The sequence below is a fragment of the Chrysemys picta genome, chromosome 2 (assembly GCF_011386835.1).
Source record: "Chrysemys picta bellii isolate R12L10 chromosome 2, ASM1138683v2, whole genome shotgun sequence".
Lineage (NCBI taxonomy): Eukaryota > Metazoa > Chordata > Testudines > Emydidae > Chrysemys > Chrysemys picta.
In genome coordinates this window covers 58,284,688-58,308,800 of record NC_088792.1, presented here as the reverse complement: position 1 = coordinate 58,308,800, position 24,113 = coordinate 58,284,688, and the positions used below count along the sequence as shown (strand labels likewise).

At 38.5% G+C, this 24,113-nt stretch overlaps 1 protein-coding gene across 34 annotated transcripts in view; it reads left to right on the top strand.

Annotated features, from left to right (window-relative positions):
- The window catches only part of SNX13 (sorting nexin 13), a 153,808-nt gene that overhangs the window by 129,276 nt on the left and 419 nt on the right, over positions 1-24,113 (top strand). For 12 of the 34 annotated variants that reach the window (XM_065583239.1, XM_065583226.1, XM_065583223.1 and 9 more), the window contains 7 exons: positions 1,105-1,266; positions 6,818-6,889; positions 10,627-10,772; positions 16,175-16,243; positions 19,266-19,378; positions 20,134-20,377; positions 22,180-23,801. In XM_065583239.1, coding sequence (XP_065439311.1) covers positions 1,105-1,266; positions 6,818-6,889; positions 10,627-10,772; positions 16,175-16,243; positions 19,266-19,378; positions 20,134-20,377; positions 22,180-22,294 — 921 coding nt within the window. In that variant the 3' untranslated portion in view covers positions 22,295-23,801. Of the gene's footprint in view, positions 1-1,104; positions 1,267-6,817; positions 6,890-10,626; positions 10,773-16,174; positions 16,244-19,265; positions 19,379-20,133; positions 21,034-22,179; positions 23,802-24,113 lie in introns of those variants that run through there. The other 22 variants (XM_065583236.1, XM_065583227.1, XM_065583220.1 and 19 more) reach the window with 5 other exon arrangements.

Here is a 24,113-nt window from a genome sequence, read left to right as displayed (position 1 = left end):
TGACTACAAAACATCATTCTGAATTATCCAGCTTTATGTAATGTCCAGAAAAGAATAAAGATTTAATGTTCAGCTTTCCAAATGTATTGGATCTTTCATAACCTTATCTTTTCCTTTTGTAGACTATTACACTAGATGATGTGCTTTTGTTACTTGCACTGTACTTTAAAAAGTGTACATTGAAAATATCAGAACACTTATTAGTCTCCATTAAATATTATACTAAAAATAATTTAAATGTGTGTGCCTAATGCTGAACATGTTAGACTTAACATATCACCATGATGCTATTTAGGCAAGACATGGGACAGTGAGTCAGGTAGGAGATGAGATGAGAACAAGGGAGGTAGTGCTTGGGAAGAAGTGAGTTTGGAGGACAATTATTGGGCAAAAAATTGAAAACCCTTCAAAGCATAAGGGAGTGCTAGGAATGACGGTATGAAGCTGAGATTGACAAAGGAATAATAAATGAGGATTAGATTGGGGTAGGCAGAGTGGGGATGTGAAGAAATGGAAACTATAATATAGATCAGAGAATGAAGCTAAAACGTCCTCTGAACTCAGTGAGAAACAAACTTCAGCACTTCATGGCAACACATAGAAATGTTGCTTAAAGTATAGTTTAGATATGCACACGGGGAAACTTTTCCATATATTAAGATATGATACAAAAGTATCAAACAACTGTGTATAGATTTCCCAAACATTTCAAATGTACATAATAGTTAAAATGAATTCTGCATTTATTTTTTACAAATAAGACTTGGGGCAGAACCTTGAAGACCTTTCAGTAAAACATGTCTGATGTCTGATTTCAGCTGGTGAAATTCCTTATTCTGTGTTTATCACATTGTTCCAAAATTTTAAGCGTTGATAGCCAATTAATTTTTGTCCACATTAGATTGTTTCCAGTATGTTTGAGTGAACATCCTGAAGTAAAAATATTTAATCTAGTGCTTGTATCAATTGAATTTTTATATTCAAAGTAAGAGATGTACTATACATCAGTTTATTCACTAGAACAGTGTGACTTTTTTCTTACTGGATGATTGTACTAGTGTCCTCCATAGGTTATGCAATCGTGGTAAATGTTTTCCCCTTCAGATGGACACATTTGTAAATCCACTGCGTAACTCTATGAGAAATGTTTCAAATGCAGTCAAGTCCCTGCCTGACAGCCTGGCAGAGGGGATGACTAAAATGTCAGACAACATGGGCAAAATGTCAGAAAGATTGGGACAAGACATAAAGCAATCATTTTTCAAGGTAAGAATGTATTGGTCAGGTAATATATAGTAGAGTCTAACAGGAGATGACATTCAGGTTTGGGTCCTCTTATCTAAAAACAAATGTTAAACACTCTATTGAATAGAAAAGGCTAAGAATAGGGAAACAACTATTATTCAAAGGTTCTATTTACTTTGGAAAGTTGAAGAGTAATAGGAGTTCCAAAAGAAAGCAACATACAAGGTAATGAATGATATAGAGAAAATAAAACAGACACCTAGTTAAATTTTAAACTTTATTTTAAAAGTAAAAGACATCCTATTTCAAATTGATGGAAATATTGTGCAAAAAATTACATATTGCCCCATGATTTATTTAGGCCAACAACTTAGCAAATACTGAAAAAGGAGTAGACCCAAAGCACAACTGTCATCCCGTTTTTTACTAACACTCTTCGAAATAAGGGTTAAGGTAAATAAAAGTGCTTTTAAAGACCGAAACCAATTTTTAGATGGCCCCGATTCACTCTTGCTTCCTGTTTCTAGGAAGACCCTTCCCCACTCCCCTCCCTGCTGAAATTGCTAATGAAGTCCCTCAGCAAGAAAGCAGCACTTGCTGTTTGAAGAGAGGAGGCAGGAAGGTGCTATTGCTTCAGACAGAAAATCTACAGGGCAAAAGGCGATCCTCTGCCTTTTTCTCCCCTACATTTGGCAGCTGAGCATCAGAAAAGAGGTGAAGAAATCCTAGGCTCCACAGATATTGAAAGCAGACAAGGGACCACTGATAAGGAGCTAAGTCCAGTGCTGGCATTGCTGCTTCTGCTGCCAGGTTTTATGATAGCTGCCTGCCACCGTCACCTAAGCTGCTGGCTCTGCTCTCTTCCCCACCAAGTCTTTGGTGTTGCTGGGAGGGAAGTAGTAGCGTTGGTGTTCTTCTGTACACCACCCACTCTTGACCAAATCTCCCATCAGGCATGCAAATGATTTTTCTTCCTCAGAGGGGCTGCCCTGACAACTGAAAGGGTGGGAATAGAGGAAAGTATTCTGTTCATCTGACCCTGCACTAGAAGTGGGAAAACTCAACAGTGATTTCATTCCGTGCATGCTGGCATTGGTCCTATCAGGGCTCTCTTTCTTCTCCTTGGCTAACTTATATCTTTGGATAATTTGAACTTTTCCTGATCTCACCCACCCGCAGTGTACTAGAGATCTAAAGTTTTAAGGAGGGAGTGGGAGCTCCACTTCGTTCTTCAACTGATTGCACGTGTGCATTCCACTCTTGGTGTGTGTGCATCCCGAACCACAGTTGTTGGAAAATTTTCTCTCACTAGTACCTGTCAGTGCAGCTTGAGCTCCTTCTGCTGTTGCACACTGCTGTGTGTAGGTATAAAGGGCACAGATGATTCACCCCCACACACACACTTTCATTCTTACCACCTGTGACTAATGTTGGAATCTGTTGGTCTTGCTTTAGCAAGTGCTCTCAGCATGGTTTTTTTCATATATGTAGTTAGTTATTAGGGTCAGTTAGTGTTTGAGTTAGTGTTAGTGTCTTAGTTTTTCCCCATGTTTGGAGTTTCATTATCAGTACCGAAGAATGCCTTTGACAGTATCTTGCCTGGCATGCTCTAAGTCCATGCCTGTGAGGAACCCACACTCTAGTTGCTTAGATGAATCTCATATTTGGGATCGATGAAAGAACTTCAAGGCTAGGACCAAGGAAGATCGAGAAGCCAGGTTGAAGTTTCTTTTGATGGAAGCCATTCTGAAACCACCTTCAGAACCTTCTTGGTCAGAGAGGGTATTAAGTACATCAGAATCTGAGAGATGTGTGCCTCTGATACAGACTGAATTGCTGTGTCCAGGAAGAAACTGCTGGGGGAGGCAGCTTTTCAGCCCCGAAGTCTGCCAGGAAAGGGGACAAAGTGAGTAGAATGCAGTCAGAATCGAAGCACTCCTCCACTTATTCATCAGCTAAATCAACCCATTGACACCTGCACTGAGGCAGGCACTGTCAAGTCTGAAGCCCGAAGTGGTGTCTTCATGGTTGTGGCACCATCTAAATCTCTTGCACACCGGTCAGAGATACTCATGGTACCATCCATGCCAGAGACATTTCAAGCTGCAAGGGACTTGCTAAGCTTATTGGCGCGAGTGCCCCCAGCGGTGCAGGAGATCATTCCTCCAGTACTGGTAAACCACTCGGCACCAGTGGAGGGCCCAGTACTGAGTCAACCTCCTGAGTCCTGGAGTTATGCCCTCCTGTACTGTCGAGAGAAGCCAGCAGTGATGGCTTCTTTTTGCTCTTTCCAGGACTCTCAGCACCAGTCCCTAGCACTGACTGGAATGGTTAGGAAAAGGCAATTCTTCTTCTAACCAATCCGTGAGGGTTTTCCCGTTTCCATATCTTCACTGAACATAAGAACATAAGAAAGGCCGTACCGGGTCAGACCAAAGGTCCATCTAGCCCAGTATCCTGTCTACCGACAGTGGCCAATGCCAGGTGCCCCAGAGGGAGTGAACCTAACAGGCAATGATCAGTGATCTCTCTCCTGCCATCCATCTCCATCCTCTGACAGACAGAGACTAGGGACACCATTCCTTACCCCTCCTGGCTAATAGCCATTAATGGACTTAACCACCATGAATTTATCCAGTTCTCTTTTAAACGCTGTTATAGTCCTAGCCTTCACAACCTTCTCAGGTAAGGAGTTCCACAAGTTGACTGTGCGCTGCGTGAAGAAGAACTTCCTTTTATTTGTTTTAAACCTGCTGCCTATTAATTTCATTTGATGACCCCTAGTTCTTGTATTATGGGAATACGTAAATAACTTTTCCTTATCCACTTTCTCCACATCACTCATGATTTTATATACCTCTATCATATCCCCCCTGAGTCTCCTCTTTTCCAAGCTGAAGAGTCCTAGCCTCTTTAATCTCTCCTCATATGGGACCCGTTCCAAACCCCTAATCATTTTAGTTGCCCTTTTCTGAACCTTTTCTAGTGCCAGTATATCTTTTTTGAGATGAGGAGACCACATCTGTACACAGTATTCGAGATGAGGGCGTACCATCGATTTATATAAGGGCAATAATCTATTCTCAGTCTTTTCTCTATCCCCTTTTTAATCATTCCTAACATCCTGTTTGCTTTTTTGACCGCCTCTGCACACTGCGTGGACATTTTCAGAGAACTATCCACGATGACTCCAAGATCTTTTTCCTGACTTGTTGTAGCTAAATTAGCCCCCATCATAGTGTATGTATAGTTGGGGTTATTTTTTCCAATGTGCATTACTTTACATTTATCCACATTAAATTTCATTTGCCATTTTGTTGCCCAATCACTTAGTTTTGTGAGATCTTTTTGAAGTTCTTCAGAGTCTGCTTTGGACTTAACTATCTTTAGCAGTTTAGTATCATCTGCAAACTTTGCCACCTCACTGTTTACCCCTTTCTCCAGATCATTTATGAATAAGTTGAATAGGATCGGTCCGAGGACTGACCCTTGGGGAACACCACTAGTTACCCCTCTCCATTCTGAGAATTTACCATTTATTCCTGCCCTTTGTTCCCTCTCTTTTAACCAGTTCTCAATCCATGAAAGGACCTTCCCTTTTATCCCATGGCAGCTTAATTTACGTAAGAGCCTTTGGTGAGGGACTTTGTCAAAGGCTTTCTGGAAATCTAAGTACACTATGTCCACTCGATCCCCTTTGTCCACATGTTTGTTGACCCCTTCAAAGAATTCTAATAGATTAGTAAGACACGATTTCCCTTTACAGAAACCATGTTGACTATTGCTCAACAGTTTGTTTTTCTATGTGTCAGACAATTTTATTCTTAACTATTGTTTCGACTAATTTGCCCGGTACAGACGTTAGACTTACCGGTCTGTAATTGCCGGGATCACTTCTAGAGCCCTTTTTAAATATTGGCATTACATTAGCTAACTTCCAGTCATTGGGTACAGAAGCCGATTTAAAGGACAGGTTACAAACCTTAGTTAACAGTTCCGCAACTTCACATTTGAGTTCTTTCAGAACTCTTGGGTGAATGCCATTTGGTCCTGGTGACTTGTTAATGTTAAGTTTATCAATTAATTCCAAAACCTCCTCTTGTGACACTTCAATCCGTGACAGTTCCTCAGATTTGTCACCTACAAAAGCCCGCTCAGGTTTGGGAATCTCCCTAACATCATCAGCCGTGAAGACTGAAGCAAAGAATCCATTTAGTTTCTCCGCAATGACTTTATCGTCTTTAAGCGCCCCTTTTGTATCTCTTTGCATCAAGGGGCCCCACTGGTTGTTTAGGCCCTTCCTGCTTCTGATGTATTTAAAAAACATTTTGTTATTACCTTTGGAGTTTTTGGCTAGCTGTTCTTCAAACTCCTCTTTGGCTTTTCTTATTACATTCTTGCACTTAATTTGGCAGCGTTTATGCTCCTTTCTATTTGCCTCACTAGGATTTGACTTCCACTTTTTAAAGGAAGTCTTTTTATCTCTCACTGCTTCTTTTACATGGTTGTTAAGCCATGGTGGCTCTCTTTTAGTTCTTTTACTGTGTTTCTTAATTTGGGGTATACATTGAAGTTGGGCCTCTATTATGGTGTTTTTTTTTGTTGGAACAATTCTTTCCCCAGTTTTCCACCAAATTCCTCATTATCTACTCTTGTTCACACGTGATCTAATACCCCTAAAATATAGCACATTTTTAAAAGTATAAATAAAAAGTGGAACAAGATGAATGCCAACCATAAATCCTGTGAAAATATTTTGTTTTCCCTCTTGCATCCTTATCCTTTCTACTCTCCCACTTTTTTTTTTTTTTTTTTGGTGCAGATAATTAAGATTGTTAGCTCCTCAAAGGAGGTACTTTGTGGTTTTATGTCTGTAAGGTTCACCTCTACTATAGCTGTAGCTATACCAGTAGCTGAGGTGAGGGCCCTTCTTCCTCAAAACTGGAAGGGGAAGAGTGAGTCTGGGGTCATATAAAATATAAAACTATTACTTGTAAAAAAACAAAGATTGGGCCTCACCTGAGCCTCCCTTTTTGGAAAGCTTCCCAATTACATGAATAAGGATAACACAGTTATAGTCACAAAGAGAGATCTAGGATTATGAATCCTCATGCTTCAGGGGCCTGAGATCAGGAAGACATGTCCACTGTTGGCTCTACAGTATGGATTGATGGGTTTTACATCTTTCTCTGAAGAATTAGCCATTATCTGAGAAGGCATATAGAACTAGACAAACCATCAGTTTTTTCCAGTTTGATAGTTCCTATGATAATTTTTAATATAAATGTGTATGTGGGATTTTTTCTTGAGGATATTCATACAGTTTTGATAACTATATTGGGAAACATGTTTCAAGCTATGCTGGAAGATAATTCAATATGCAACCATTGATATATCTTGATATGTCACTAAATTGGAATCAAAATGCTTGATAGTCAGTAATGAAGACTGTATCTGAAATTTTGAAATTGGTTCTGTCGTAATTAGAGGTTCTCTTTGGTGGTTTCCTTGAGACCTGTAATTTTTCCCTCATAATCATGGGGTTTTTTTATTATTATTATTTTGAGTATAGGTGCCTCCTTTAATGCAGAAAACTGATTCCGATCCTGAACATTGCCGTGTTGCCGCACAGCTTGATGACAATGTGAGTCTGATTTTTATTTTAGATTTGTTTAGCTACTTAATTTTAAAGTAGCAATGTGTATTTTGTTTCAATTTGTATTGTTTACTTGCTCTATGCTATACTGTTTATTGGCATCAGAAATTACACCAGAGGGAAAATTGGAAACAGCACTTTAAAGTAAAAAAAATTAAAAATGTTCTGAAATAAAATTGACACATTTCATTCTAAAATGTTTAGAAGCTGTTTTAATACTAAATGGTGTGCATGGTAATGTGGTAAATGTTGCCTATCTATTATTACTTCTGTGACTATCCTCAAAGATAGAATAGGGTTGCAGTCTTAATAGTATTCAGCTAAATTTGATTCTGAGATCTTTAAAACTAGCCAACATCGTCAGTATTGGTGATCAGAGAGAATTGTTTTAAAGACAACTTAAAAAAAAATTCCTAAACAATCAATGTTCAATCTGTGGACCCTGAAGTACATAAAGGAAAAAATATTAGAAACGTGATAGTTAAGTTTAAAATGTTAAGCTCTTGATGTTCTCATAAGCTATGGTATTTTCCCAGTGTTCTGATTGATACACTGATCATATGTGTGAAACATAGTTGAATAAAATCTTTTATCCGTAACTAGGACTGAAGGCCCTTTAGATTACTAGTGATTATATGCAGATTTGTCATGGTCATAAATCTGCACCTGTTCCACACTTCACATTTTTATTTGTCACATCAAAGCATTCCAGTTTGTCTTCATGTGCATAACTGCTACCAGGGCTCTGGTAAATGCTGTTTTGCTCAAGTAACAAAGGCTTCAGTTCTTTTGTTTTGCAATGATTTCATCCAATACAATTGTTTATCTATAGATTTTGATTACTTCGGAATTTCTTGTATTCTGAGACACTGAGCTCAGCCAAAACAGATTAACATAGAAAGTACATATATACCATTTTAGCACTAAAATGAGCAGAAGTTAGAATTACTGTACATCCCTTTTTCTGCAGTTCAATTTTTCTGAAAAAGTGTAGCATCTACTTAGTCTTAAAAGTTCATTTTGAAAGAGTAGTGTTTGGACATTTGAATTTTGCACCATATTTCACATTTAGAACTTTTCCTGAACTTCACACAATGCCAGGAAATTCATAGTCAAACCTTTAGATAATATAATTTTACTACATTTCTCTTCTGTTAGCATTGCAAAGAATCAATAGTATAAGGAAGATTTAGTTGGCTTATATCTCACTAACAAAATTGTGAACTAAGGCTAAAATTTTCAAAAAGAGAAATTAGGCTTCAAAGTCTATATTTAGGTTCCAAAATATGAACCAGTTCTTGAGCCCCCAACTTCAGTAATTGGTGTTGCATCCTCAGCACTCTTGAAAATCTAGCCATTTACTTAAGTATATCGATTTAGGCTGGGAATTTTTAAGGGATCCCTAGAGAGTTAGGTGCCCAAATCCCATTGAAATTCAGTAGGAATTAGGCACCAAGTCCTTTTTGGCTCCGTTCAAGTATAGGGAACTATTTTTCAAATCTTGGCTTTAGTTCCAATTGCATGTGGACATTCTGCTCTCAACTATAGTTGTGCAACTCCATTGTTGGCAAATTATGCCTTCTGAAACACCCAGGGCCAGCTCCAGGCACCAGCTGAGCAAGCAGGTGCTTGGGGCGGCCAAGGGGAAGGGGCGGCATGTCGAGCTCTTCGGCGGCAATTCGGCGGACGGTCCCTGTCCCTCTCGGAGGGAAGGACCTGCTGCCGAATTGCCGCCGAAGAAGAAAGTGGTGCGGTGGAGCTGCTGCCGATCGCGGCCCCCTTCCCCCCCCCCCCCCCCCCCCCAGCTGCTTGGGGCGGCAAAAACGCTGGAGCCAGCCCTGGAAACATCTTTACTATCTCATTGAATATAATGGAGTTGCACAAGTAAAAACAGTTTGTCTCTGCAGTTAGAACCTTGTGAACTAACTTTTCCCATAGTTGTATTGACTCTGCAATTGACTTTTACAGGAGTAAAATAGAGTAATGTTGTAATATCAGTTAAGGAAGTAGATTCCATTTTAGTCACTTTTTAGAGTAAAGCCTTTCTGTAAGATATTTAAATGTGACTGAATAGCATGCTTAGTTTGAAATTTTTGCCTGAAGCAGTGAATTCACCCTTTACATCAGAGATTTACAGAGGACACAATACGTTTTCTTAGACTTTTCTTATGTTCCATGTGGGTACAGGTTTGTTAAAACAATACTAATTGGAATAAAAACCAAGAAACTCAGTTAATATTTTTGTGTGGATTTCTTTTGTTTTTTAATAACCATTTCTGGCTGATTCACAATCTAGCATGAGTTGATTTCATATGTTGAAATGGCTGCTCTAGATAAGTTATTGTCTTACATGTAAATGTATTGGATAAAAATGAAGTTGTTTACCTAATAGTGTCTGTCAATCTGTAAACTTATATTTTGGTATATGTACCATACAACACATGGATAATAGACCCTACTGGTCACCTATAAAGAGACATTTGTTATCAGATTTTTCAGATTGTTATTGACATGGTCAGATACTACAGTGATGGATATCAATATAAAATGCTAAGATAAAAATTGAAAAAAATCAATATAAAGATTAACAGTTACTGCAATTTCACAATAGTCTTTTAAGTTAAATATCTAGTATTTGAAGCTATAAATCTTTTTGCAATATCTCTGTAAATATAGTGTCACTGTAAAACAGCAGCCTATGCAACTTTTAAAAATAAACACAATTTTTACTACAGAACCACAGTGAAGCATTTGAAGACAACAGAACTTTGTCTCCCCACCACTGCTAAGTTAAAAACACAGGTCCTGTGGAATCATCTAATACTGACAGCTTACTTCTGCATCAGGCTCAGATTGAACTCAAAGAAGAAAAGTTTGGGTTCTGTAGAAATGGAAGAGTGGTCTACAATTGGGCACCTTCCTTTCAGAGCCACTGTTGCTACTACTGCATTCAAAAGAAAGGGTATCCAGACAAAAGCCACTCCTTGAGTTTCCGCTTCGCTCTTGGAAGCACTGTTGCTATCTGAAGAAGAGAAGAATAAGATACCCCTCTAAGTAATACTGCTGCCACCTTCTGTATCTGGTTCTGAACTGGCCTCGGTAATGCATCCTGGCCTCAGTAATGCAGTAGATCGGGGTAGGCAACCTATGGCACGCGTGCCAAAGGCGGCACACAAGCTGATTTTCAGTGGCACTCGCACTGCCCGGGTCCTGGCCACCGGTCCAGGGGGGGCTCTGCATTTTAATTTAATTTTAAATGTGAAGCTTCTTAAACATTTTAAAATCCTTATTTACTTTACATATATAACTAAATTATTATTGTATTATAGACTTATAGAAAGAGACCTTCAAAAACATTAAAATGTATTACCGGCACGTGAAACCTTAAATTAGAGTGAATAAATAAACACTTGGCACACCACTTCTGAAAGACTGCCGACCCCTGCAGTAGATTCTGTTTTAGGACATATTTTTAAAAGACCATACTTAAACCTAGTTTAATTTAAAAATTAAAAGCCATGAATGATTCCATCCTGGGAAAGAGAGATTTCAGACCATAGGAAACTCTTTTAATTATTGACTTCTTTCAGAAAGACAATGCATGTGACTTAGTGTGGAAGCACTAAGACTCTTAACTTTAACAATTGTGGTAAATGTTACCTTAATTGCCTGAGCTGGAATACAGGTTTTCTGTTTATACTTTGCCTTTTACTCTTCATATCTAGGTGGATGACAATATCCCTCTTAGAGTAATGCTGCTCCTTATGGATGAAGTCTTTGATTTAAAGGAGAGAAATCAGTGGTTAAGAAGAAATATAAAAAATCTACTTCAACAGCTTATTAGAGCAACATATGGAGACACGATCAATAGGTACCAGGTTTTTTAATTCATGCTCAATAGTTGTATGAGAGTTTGTGAATCATGTCTAGAAAATTATCCTCTATTACTTAGTTGTAATGTTCTAATCATTGTGCATCTGCAAATGTAAGCTCACTGCTTGAACGCAGTTTTTTCTTTCTGAGATTATAAACAGATCGTTAAAGATGGAATGAGATGGAAACAGATTTTTTTAAAAGGTCATTTTTAGTGTCTGTTGCATAAGACATGGAATGCATCTTATTTAAACTTCTCTAAAAATTTGTTGCATATGTTAATATAATGAATTCATACTTCTAGAACTATCAACTAATGTTGACATTGTGTAAGCGTTGTGTAAACTTTACTTTTTATAGTGTGCAACTGTTTATAAGATTTATTACTTCTTGCGCTATTAAACACTTGAGTCAATCAAATGGCCATAAATGAAGCCCTACAATCTACCAGACTGGATGTATTGTACATAGTTATACTGTATGTATTAGAACTGGTGTCAACAAGATGTTTTTTGTTGGAAAATGCCAATTTGTTAAAGCTCAAACTTTTCATGGGAAAGGGGTGGTTTTAATAAACTTTGAGACTCAAAAACTTTTTGGAAAAATAAATCATAATTGTCACCATTTCATTTTGATGCTTTCACAATGAAAAATTCCAGTTTTCCCATTTTAAATGGCTATTCATTAAAAAATTTAATATAGGAAAAATTTAATATAGGGGAAAAAATTAAATGGTTGAAATCAAAAAGTATTTAGAAATTATAGAAACAAAATGTTTTGGCCCAAACTGAATGTTTTTTTTATTTTTCCATTCATGAAAGTATGAGATTTTGACTTTTCATCTGATTTGGCATGGGAAAATGTTTTGCTATGTCCAATTTTTGTTGGATGGCAAAACTTTCCCTGTCAGCTCTAATAAGTAATGATATAGGAACTTACTGTATTAGTTTTTCTATTTCAGCATGTTAAGCAGTTTATTTAAGACCATCAAGACTTTTGATTTATAATTATATTAAAATGTACATGAATTGTTATACTTCTTTTAAAAAGCATGATCACTTTAGAGACCAAACGCAGTTCTGTTTAATCCATATTCTGTCTCGCAAATGGTTTCAAAGATTACAGTGAAGTAGCACTATTCTAATCTCCCATTTCCCCATTCCACTAATAGGACACAGTTACATAATTCCATGAATCCACCCACCCAGAAGCAGGAGACAGAGCAAATTGTAAATTATTAATCTTGTATAAGGAATAACTTCACTTACCCTCTTCAGCCTAGAAGGGAAGAGACTATAACTATCTCCAAACATTTTTTATGTGCTTGGAAGTAGTAGGACTTGGTGAGTGATGTGTTTGTTCTCTGCATATGGTCTGTGTAGCTGGGCATGGGTCCCTGAGTAAGCAGCTGAGACAGGTGTTTGTTGGTGCCTTGGTAAGGGCTGTGTGCTTTGACCCTTGGACCTTTGATCAACCCTGATGTTTGAAGTCTGAGTGGTTAATCACACACTGGTGTTACGGGGTGGAGCTGAGCTAAACTGGGAGACTTAATATAAAAAGTCACTTGCTAGGCAAACTTGAGAGCTGCAAACAAAGGCAGATAACAGGAGAGTTTCAGAGGAAGTTTGGAGGGGACCGTGTGAGGCTTTCCTTCCAGTTACAGCTCTATGTATGATTCCACAATGGCCAGCAATGGAGCAGTGGTGGTGACCTGCAACAGATGTGCTATATTTTCTTGCCTACCTGAAGCCAGGAGGTACTTCCTCTGTATGAAGTCGGTGGCTATAATGGAAGAAAAGATTCTTGGATTGGAAGATGAAATAGAAATGCTACTGAGAATCAAAGAAGCTGATAAGTTAGCTCCCAGGTACAAGGTTGGGCAGGTCATAACCACCAGAAGCAAGGGGTCAAGGTGGCATTCTACACAACTGCAGACAGATGAGGATGGCAAGCAGTGGCCACCAGAGAGAAGAGGATCAGGAGGAATTTCACGCAGCTAGAATCAATTGGAACCATCTAGCTGTGTGGAATTTCTCCTGATTCTCTTCTCTCTGGTGGCCACAGCCTGCCATCTCATCTGTCTCCAGCTGTATAGCATGCCACCTTGACTCTTGCCTCTGGTGGTTATAAACTGCCAAACCTCCTCTCTGATTTTGCCTCTCTCCAATTCCATAGTGGCCAGCTCAGTGTAGAAACTGTGCAATATATCTCTCAAAATCCTGTTGATCCAAGGAAACGGAGAGAGATGGGGAGACATGGATGCAAATCTGTAAGAAAATTAAGCTTGCGCACAGAGATCACCAACCATCTAAGCAAAACAAATGATCCTTGTTGGGGATTCAGTACTCAGAAGAATTGGAAGCACATTCTGCAAGGCAGAGGTGGACTACAGGATGGTTTGCTGCGTTCCTGGAGTTAAGATAGGATAGGCTTTTGAAGTCGACCAGCAAGGGTCCATTACTGATCGTTCATATCAGCATTATTGACACTGCGTCACGGGATATCTCGCAGATAGGATGACTTCAGTGAACTCAGAAGTGTGGTAAAGAAGAAGAAAGGGGGAGATATGAACACTCATTACAAAATCGAGATGCTGAGAACAAAATTAATTAAGGAATCAACATGAAGAAAAGAGAATTTTTAATTGCTTGGGCACCAGTACTAGGAGCCTGGATAGCAAAAAAGAGCAACAGAAGTTGCTCATTTATGAGCATAAATTAAATGTAGTTGGTATTATTGAAACCAGGTAAGATGATTCACATGACTGGAATATTAAAATCAATCACTATAATCTAATTAATTAAAAAGGATTGAATGGGCACAAGGGAAGGAGGAGTGGCACTCTATTAAAACTGGTATTACTTGTTTCTGTGTCCTGCCTATAATATGGGGGGCGGGAAGCTGCCCCCAACCTGCTACAAAAACTCCACGGCCTACCTGTGTCACAACAATCGTTTTTCTGCATATAAAAGCCAGGGCGGGCATTAGGGGGTAGCAAACTGGGCAATTGCCTGGGATCTATGCCACAATGGCCCCTGTGAAGCTATATTGATCAGGCTTCATCTCCACCCCCATGCAGCAGGGCTTCAGCTTTCTGCTCTGGGCCCTAGCGAGTCTAATACTGGCCCTGCTTGGCGGCCCCCCTGAAACTTGCTCACGGCCCTGCAGGGGGTACCGGATGCCTGGTTGAGAACCACTGCTTTAAAGGGGCCAATTTCGCAAAGCTGAAAACAATTAAGCCAAATAAATTGGGGAAGAAGAATTTAATCAGAAAAATTTAATTGATGATTGGGAATTGTTTAAGAACACTTTAAAAGCCACAGTCCTACAATCGAAAAAGAAGGCTGTATTGGTTAAAACGAACCAGGTTTAGAAGGGAATGGAAGGCATCTGTAAAATATTAAAAAGAATATATAACAAATGGAAGAAAGGGGAAGTTGATAGTAATGAAAATAAATCAGAAACTAGGAATTGTAGAAAATTGATAAAGTAAGCAAAAGGACACAAGGAGATATCTATGGCTACCAGAGTTAAGGATGATAAGGAGTTTAAGTATATTAGGAAGAAAAAAATCCTAACAATGGTATGGGTCAATTACTAGATGGAAATGGGAGAATTATTACTAGTGGAGAAGAGTCAGAATTGTTCAATACATATTTTTGTTCTGGAAACAAGCCAGATGACGTCATACTGTATGATAACACACCTTCCATTCCATTGGTATCTTATGTTAAACAGCAGCTACTAAATTAGACACTTTTTAATAAATAAGGAGGTGCAGGGAACTTGCATCCAAGAGTATTTAAAGAGCTTGCTGAAGTGCTTTCTGGATGGTTAATGTTGATTTTTAGTAAGTCTTGGAACATGACATTACAGAAGACTGTAAAAAAGCTAATGTGGCATTATTTTAAAAAGGGTAAACGGGATGATCTAGGTATTTATAGGCCTGTCAGTCTGACATCTATCCCAGACAAGATAATGAAGCACCTGATATGGGATTTGATAAATAAAAAATTAAAGGAGGGTAATATAATTAATGCAAATCAACATGGGTTTATGGAAAATAGAACTTGTCAAACTAACTCGATAACATTTTTTTGGTGAGATTACTAGTTTGGCTGATGGAATAGACTTCTGTAAAGCATTTGAATTGGTACTTCACAACATTTTGATTAAACTAGAACAATACAAAATTAATATATCACAAATTAAGTTACCGGTAGTTTAAAGCTGGCTAATTGAAAGGTCTCAAAGTGTAATTGTAAATGTGAATGATCATTGAATGGGGGTGGTTCTTGGTCATATGCTATTTAACATTTTTTTTATCAGTGATCCAGAAGAAAATGGAAAATCATCACTGGTAGTTTGCAGATGACACACAAATTGGGGGAAGTGGTAACAATGAAGATAATAGGTCGCTGATGCAGAGCAATCTGGATGTTTTGTAAACTGGGCACAAGCAAATAATGTGTGTAAATGTAAACATCTAGGAAAAAAGAATGTAGGCCATGCTTGCATAATGGGGACTCTATCCTGGGAAGCAGTGACTCTGAAGAAGATTTTGGGGTTATGGTGAATAGTCTGCTGAACATGAGCTCCCAGTCAGATGCTGTGGCCAATTGGACTAATGTTATCCTTGGATACCTAAACAGAGGAATTTCGAGTAGGAGTAGAGAGGTTTTATCCTCTGTATTTGGCACTGCTGGAATAGTGTGTCCCATTGTGGTGTCCATAATTCAAGAAGGATGTTGATAAGTTTGAGAGGATTCAGAGAAAAGCCACGTCAATGATTAAAGGATTAGAAAACATGCCTTAATATAGATAGCCTTCTCTTGATAAGATAAATAGATTGAGCTCCTTGAGTCTAAGGGGTGACTTGATTGCAGTCCATACATACCTATTGGAAACAGAAATTTGATAATGGTCTCTTCAGTCTAGCAAACAAAGGTATAATATCGAGTGGCTGAAAATTGAAAATTCTTTAATTGCTCTCCTTTCTGCATCGATATGATGTAATGATCTAATGTTCTGTTTGTAGGATGGGAAAGAAGGTAAATTACCTAATGGCAATCTGGGTTGTAGACTTCTTCTGTTCTCCACCCTTCTTCATCCTTTTTCTTTCCTATTTCTGTTGGGGTAAACATATTTAACTTTAGAAGTATTCAAAATGGGTGAATTTAAACCTTAAGTGAGACAGAGAATGAACACACGGCTTTCTGGTGTGATAACTTGATATACTCTATCTGTGGAATGGTGAAAAGGAGAGATGATGCACTTTTTTGTTTTTCTTGAATATTGTTTGACGTTTTAACTACTTTAAAGCACTCTTTACTCTGCTTCCTGATGCCCTTTGAAAAGTAAAATGAGAGAGATCACTGATCCGTCTCACTTTGAATTTAGAAAAATAGTTGATCATGTTGACTCGATGACGTCTCCTGAGCAAGTAGCAGATGCAGTGAAACGCTTCAGGTGTGTTTTATATATACCTTTTTTATTGAAAAAATATATAAACTGATACCCGTATAGGCCAACTGATATTTAACGATTGTCCTCCTACCTCAGCAATGGAATCAGTTTAAGCTGTCAGAGACAGTGAGTCCACTTCACACCAGAAATTCTGCCTCTATACAAGATTTAGATAGGTAGTTTATATCCTGCTTTGTAAAGATTTTATGATATATAAATTATTCATTACTTGAACACAGAATATTCTGTGGCTAGTCTTTTTAATTTTTTCTTTTTTGGAAAGGGGTAAGTTATTCAGTACCTGTTCTAAACTGTTGCAAAATTGTTTTATACTTTTAAACAGTAGTTAAGTTTCATTCCAATGATGGGTGAAGTGGCTTGTTTTTTTTCATGCAAGTGTATAATATGTTATAGCAGGAGCAGCAACAATTACTGTAGTTAAAACCTTGCCACAGGTTATTACTAATATTTGTCTATATCAGGGGTCTGCAACCTTTCAGAAATGGTGTGCCGAGTCTTCATTTATTCACTCTAATTTACGGTTTCGTATGCCAGTAATACATTTTAATGTTTTTAGAAGGTCTCTTTCTATAAGTCTATAATATATAACTAAACTATTGTTGTATGTAAAGTAAATAAGGTTTTTAAAATGTTTAAGAAGCTTCATTTAAAATTAAAAGCAGCACCCCATGGACCAGTGGCCAGGACCCAGGCAGTGTGAGTGCCACTGAAAATCAGCTCGCGTGCCACCCTTGGCACACATGCCATAGGTTGCCTATCCCTGATCTATACATTCATAACACTTGAACTTTCTTTTGGAACTTTCAGCCCATCGAGTAATCATCAGTTTTTTAAAAAAGTATGAGCTAAAGGAATCTATTTGTACTACATCACTTATAGAATGCTGTCCTTGTAGAAGCCTCAAGAACGTGCTAAAATAGTCATAAGATATGTAGAATGAGCTCTTGAGAAACATGGTTCACAAGATTGCCTGTTTAGCAAAGAAGATGGATATCTGACAGGTATTTTCATCTGAAGAGAGAAATACCTAAAGATTCAAAGGATAGTACTAACAGACCCCATAACAAAGGGTCTGTGACATTAGTCTTCTGGACACTCTCTTCCAGTCTGTTTAGATATGGACAAGACTATATGTGAGGATGTTGCAGAGGTTTCATCTCTCACTGGAATTACTGAGTGAATTTCATAGTTTCTCCAAAGGTAGACTAGATCTCCAGACTGTGGTCCATGTTTTATGTGGATGAGTGCAGTTATGTATCAACTTGAAACTGCTTTCCCAGCAATGTAAGAGCTCAAAATGTGGGTTTTACATTGTTCTGACTCTAGTCATTAATATATGGCATGGGCCCAACTGTGAGGCTCTATTGAATACCTTTCCAAAACAGTAGTTCCAAATAAGTAACTTCAGCGTTTGTCATTTATCCAACAGAGCAATTGCAGATAGACTAGATAGAGTAAAGGCAGATTGACTAGTAAGACAGACAGAGACTGGAACTTTCAGTCCATACATTTCCTTAGATAATGTACATGTTTGAAACTAAAAAGTTATTAATAGACAAAATTTTAAGACAGTTTTCATTGATAGGATAGCAGGATTGTCTACATTTTCCTCATCTCTCTCCTTGAATTGTCCAATTAAGAATACTGAGAGTCTATATGTCCTCTAAATAGAAATAAAAAGAAGCCCAATGTTTGGACCCTTTTTAAAAGTCAAAAATGCAAGCACAGATCAAACATTCCAAAGCAAGTCATCATCTTGAGTTTTACTACCAAAAAATTTGAGTCTGTTATTATTAAAAGAGAGAGAGACTTATTGATATAAAGTGATTTGTAGACAAGTTACATATAGCTAATAAATTCAGGAGTATTTGGATGTTTTTGGCAGGAAAGGTGTGGGTGTGTAAATTTCCCAAAGAGGCTCAAGCAACAGACTCCCATACTGGAGTACATAGAGAGTAGTATCAAGTATCAGGGGGTAGCCGTGTTAGTCTGTATCTACAAAAACAACAAGGAGTCTGGTGGCACCTTAAAGACTAACAGATTTATTTGGGCATAAGCTTTCGTGAGTAAAAACCTCACTTGCTGGCTGCACCTGAGGCGGGACCTATGGTGGAGGAGCCAGTCCCAGCTGGAGCACCAGCCTCCCAGCGGGTGCGGCTGGTTCTGGAGTGGGTGTGCAGCACTCTGCTGGGCCTGCAGGAAGAGCTCAATGAGCTGGACCGCGCGGCGGGGGACAGCGATTGTGGCAGCACCCATGCCCGGGCCGCCAGGGCCATACAGGAGTGGTTGAACTCGACGCCCCTGCCTGCCCGGCCATCCCAGCTCCTCTCCACCCTGGCCAGGCTGCTGCTGGAGAAGATGGGGGGGTCCTCGGGGGCGCTGTATGGGCTGTTCCTGACGGCGGCCGCACAGCCCCTGCAGAGCCGCAGCGACCCCACGGCCTGGGCTGCCGCCATGGAGGCTGGCATCGAAGCCATGCAGCGGTACGGGGGAGCCGCGCCCAGGGACAGGACCATGCTGGATTCGCTCTGTGCTGCTGCTGAGGAGCTGTGCGCCATGCAGGCCCCTGGCACCGACCTGCTGCCTGTGCTGGCCAAGGCAGTCCAGAGTGCAGAGGCTGCGGCTGAATCCACTAAGAACATGGAAGCAGGCGCTGGCAGGGCCAGTTACATCCGAAGAAGTGAGGTTTTTACTCACGAAAGCTTATGCCCAAATAAATCTGTTAGTCTTTAAGGTGCCACCAGACTCCTTGTTGTTTTTTTAGAGAGTAGTATGCAACTGTTAGTAACATTGCTGAGTTATGTTCCTTTTAAAAAAAGAATTGACAAGCAAGAAATTCTTATTTTCTTATTCTACCAGTTCTGAAATGCACCTCAAATGATCAACAAAAGCATTTTGAGTATTAAAGATTTTTGCATGTCAACGTAATCTCTGAATGCCTTCAGTTTGTTCACATTATGCTAAAGAACTTGTTTTGATAGGCTTGTTTTTGTATTTGTTACAGAGATGCCTTTTGGCCCAATGGCATTTTAGCAGAAACTGTTCCACGCAGAAACAAAGATATTAGAATGCGAACGAGAGTAGCAGGGAAAACTAAACTACTGGAGATAATGCCAGGTGAGTAAGCTTTGAATATTTAAATATTTTTACTAGTATTGCACATTATTGGATTTTATATCTATCCAACTCACTTCCCTGTCCCCTGACCTCTTCCCCCCGAACCTCCGCCCCATTCAACCACCCCCTGACTGCCCCCCGGAACTCCTTGCCCCCTTACCATGCCAGAGCCAGCCACGCTGCTGCTCTGCCCAGCAGGAGCGGCGGGCCAGAGCACTGGTGGCGCGGCAAGATGAGGTGGCAGGGGTGGGGGGACAGCAGGAAAGGGGCCAAGCAGGATGGCCCCTTAGGCAGGATGTTACCCACGGGCCGTAGTTTGCCCACCTCTGATTTAAACCCATATTTTTAACTGATTATCATAAGATTGAATATTTTTGGTTTAGTTTGACAGCTTGAGATTTCTCTTAGAACTAGTTCAGTATTAACTTAAACTAAAGATTTAATTTTTAAGTCTTGGACGTGCATGCTGCATGTAGATACCAACGGGCAGTAAAATGACCAGTAAATAAAATTGCACATCATATTCAACGATCTGTACTACTGTAATGAAACAACTTTTTTCTTTATGGTGCTGTTTTATTCTAGTTCTATTTTTTCTTGCCTCCAAGCTACATTCCTTTTAAAACCTTTTCTATAAAATTCTGTCTGAATATTGCAATGGTTGATTTACAAGGAGTTCTACCTTTCCTATTAGTTAACGTATATGTACTTAAAATATGTATAAAACTACTTTATAACTCTTGTCATTTGTATAGATGAACTGAAGCACATCATAGGTGCTGAGACAACACGGAAAGGCATTCTTCGGGTCTTTGAAATGTTTCAGCACACTCAACTAAATAAGAGAATGGTATATGTCTTTCTGGAGGGCTTCCTGGAAACCTTATTTCCACAATATAAATTCCATGAGCTCTTCAGCAAACTGCATTCACGGTCAGAGCAGATGCAGAGATACAAGCAGAGACTACAATCTACTCAAGCGCCTTCTTTACAGAAAAGGTGACACTCCTAACTATTAAGCTGGTGTTTGTTTGTCCAGGACTAGTGGCAAAGGCATATTCTCTGGGGCTTAAAACTCACATGCTGTTGTTTTTGCACCAGTCTTTTAGTGTCACATATTAGATTATTAAAACATCCATAAGACCTGTGGATCTTTTCATCCTCACTTATATTGCAACCACTACCACAAAGGGATTTGTGTCTCAAATGATTTGGTGCATCTTCATGCAACATTGAGAAGAATATTGGCCAGTTATGTAAGGAGTATCAGTTTCTTCCATTCCTGACTGAATCGGTGATTGCAAGCAATGAAAAGTGCCAGGCTATATTTGCTGAGGGCTAAGCAAAGCACAACTACAGTGACAATGAGGGATTTGGCTAGTTTACCACTGGGAGATTGTGCAATGTGTGAGAATCAGGGGAGGTTTGTTTTGCATTATGATTGTTGAGGCATTTTGGGTCTTGATCAACATTCATGTAAAGGCTCAGCTAACAGGAATAGAAGTTTTTGGAACAGCTGGTTCTGGAAAAAAAAAAGTTACAGTATGTCCCCTAAAAGTACATTCACTAAGTAGAGGTTGAGCTAACATGGCTTTTACACCTCAAGTAACTTCACCTTCGTTTATTTTGAAAAAATAAACTAACATTGTATCTTGGTTGGTTTTGTTATTCAGTGGTGCAAGGCAGAGGTGCAGTAGAAAATAATAGACCCTTTATTCTAATGAATTTGTAACTTTAAGGGCCCTCTTCTGTTCTTATGGCACATGGCATACAGTTTGCATGCAGTTTAAATGGAAAAGGTGCATACAATTTTTATTGAAATTGTGCAATTGGTATCCGCTTTGAAGCATATCTCAAGTAGGTTGGCAGTGACAGAAGGATGGGATACATGCTCCAAGCAAGATAGACACCACACTAAAAGAGTAGAAATGTGCAGTGAAAAAAGCAAGTTACACACTACTTTTCCCAGTAAAACTAAGAATTATTTTAAAAGACCACTGTACTTCATTTAAAATAGCCCTAGGATAGCTATGTACCCCTCACATGAAAAGTTGCTAGAATTTCTTGGTGCCTGACTTACACAAGATTCCTCTAGACTTCATTAAACAGTCGTGCAAACATTTGGAAATTCCTGAATGCATCACAATGTATATATGAAAATAGAAAAAGGAAACACAACTACAATATTTTTTAAATAATCTTTTTTATTGTTTGCATAATGTAAAATTTTAATAAATAAACCTATTCTACACAAAGGCCCCAAGTCTATCCATTTACTTCCATAAAATTAGTGTCTGATCAAGAATAAAAATTAATTACACTTATTTGGCCTTAGTATATGGCAGAGTTTGCATCCTCCTGTTTGGACTCCCCGTCTGTCTTGAGCACCACCATCTAGGGCAAAGGATGGGAACCATACACACTCCATTGTCTATTTTCCATTTTTTTAAATGTTAAAAAAATATTTTCTAAATACTAATCTTTTAAATAGGATATTTAATGGATGACTGAACCAAGGTTCTCAGGTAGCAATCCACGCCCAGATGAGAACAAAAGGTGGATCCGTTGTCTGAGGGATGGAGAAGGGGACTTTTATGGGAGCATTCTGAGGGGAGGAACCAAACAGGCCCTCAAGGGTTGACTCTGGAATCAAAACAGATCAAGTTTCCATACTGATTTTCTTTTTTCTCTTAGATTCCAATCAGATACTTTTTTCATCATATTTCTCTTGTAGTGGGTATCACTGACATTTGTCATATGGTATACATGTGCTCAAGTGCACTTGTTTTTCTTTTTTGCAGATCTACATACTGTAAATTAAGTCCTTTCCCTTATGATTTCCAGGAAGGCAAAGACAGCACATGTGGAAGATTCCTTCCCCATAGCCCCATCTATGTATATTTCACCAGGTTCTAAAGAAACATAGTAATTAAGTGCTGTTGGAATTAACCATTTTTCTCACATTTTTATATAAGGTAATAGATATGGCCATGGTTGAAATTCCTGTTGCTTACATGTCAGTCTAAATCTTATCCCTATGTCAGTATGTATCAGCATACTTGAAATCTAAAGGACAAGATATCATGCACGCTTTGTGTTTGGTGGTCCACACAATACATCAACTATTGGAAGGTAATGTACGGAAATACAGACTAGAAAAGAGACCTAAAAAATAATTGTATAACCATACCAAATTCTATTTTTGAGTTACATTTGTAAATCACTTAATAATTACATATAGTACTTTGAAATCAGAAAGATAATATGGTAGTCTGTGAAACTTGTGGTGCCTCTTCTCTACGGGCATCCAGGCTAGACTTCTGGAAGAACAATGGTCATGCTCATATTGTAGGAGATTTTACAATTACTCCTGCATACATCTGCAGGAACACAAATGGTACATTATGTACCAGGTTTAATAAAGTCATTACACTTAATGCATTTACTGCATATACACATATATATATATAAGGCTTTGGTCTTCTACTATTTTATTTCAGAATGTGGTTCTTAACTGTAGACAGGAACCATCAAAGATAAATAATTTTTATCAATATTTGTGTGTTGTTTAAATGGTTTACATGTTGACCATTTAAAATAATCAACCCTGCCAATCTGTGATATATTACCCTGTAAATGCCCCAAAATTGAATGTTAAAATACAGCACTTAACTGGCTATCTCCTAGCATTTGCGTGCTGCTACTAGCCGCTGAAAATAATTGTGCCATTGTCCAACAAATGCACTTATTTTAGCCTTAATTATTTTTAAGAGGAAAATGAACAGTTGAACATTTCATTTGGTTCATCTTAAGCTTGTGTTGCTGGTGTTTGCTAGAACAAAACAGTTAACTTTAATGGTACCAGAATGTGTACCAAATTTTTTAAGAAGTAAAAATAAATAAATTCCACAATCTAAATTTTAATTTTGTGCAATATTTTCATTTAACGCATGTGTATTTGAATAATTGTAAAATAAATGCATTTTTAATGTTCCGAGGTCTAGGTTAAGTTGTCTCCTTAACCCAACAACTTACATTCTATTGTGGTTGCATCCGTTTAATTAAGGACTTGTTTTAAAAGTCTTGTTTGACACTCCTTGTAATCTCTCTTGTTATCAGTGATCTTTGCTCAACTGAGCATGGCTCGTATAGTACAAGGGAAAATCTAAAGAGCACATCTTACGAATATAGCTGTAATAAATGACTTGTGCATATCATTGTACAGTAAGTGTCAACTGTGTGCCTAATTGTTCTAATGATATTCCCCTCCCCTCCTTTTGGCTAACAGAACGAACATGAATCAGAATGTCATGGTCATTTTTATTGAACGGCAAAGGATTCTAAATTTTTATTTGGAGTTTGCATTATGCTCTGTCCAACAGAAAAGCTGAAAAAATATTACACTAATAAAGAATTAACAATATTTTTTGCTGAGTCTGTAATTGATTTGTTTCAAAATAACTTTCCCATCAGAAGATGAACTGTCAGGTCTGAAAACTCACTACTCGGTACCGTTTTGCCAAGTAGCATTAGGAGCTTGAATAATTTGTAAATATCTGCCAAAGAAATATTTTTGCTACAATTGCAAAAGGTAGTACTGAAGAAGTCTGCAGAGTAATTTCCATTGGTAAATACTGGGTACAGATTCAATTCTTAAAAAAAGTTCATGACACAGTTCCATTTTCGCACCTGCATTCTAAAAAGATTGGAGCAATAAAGCCATGTGAGATACAAA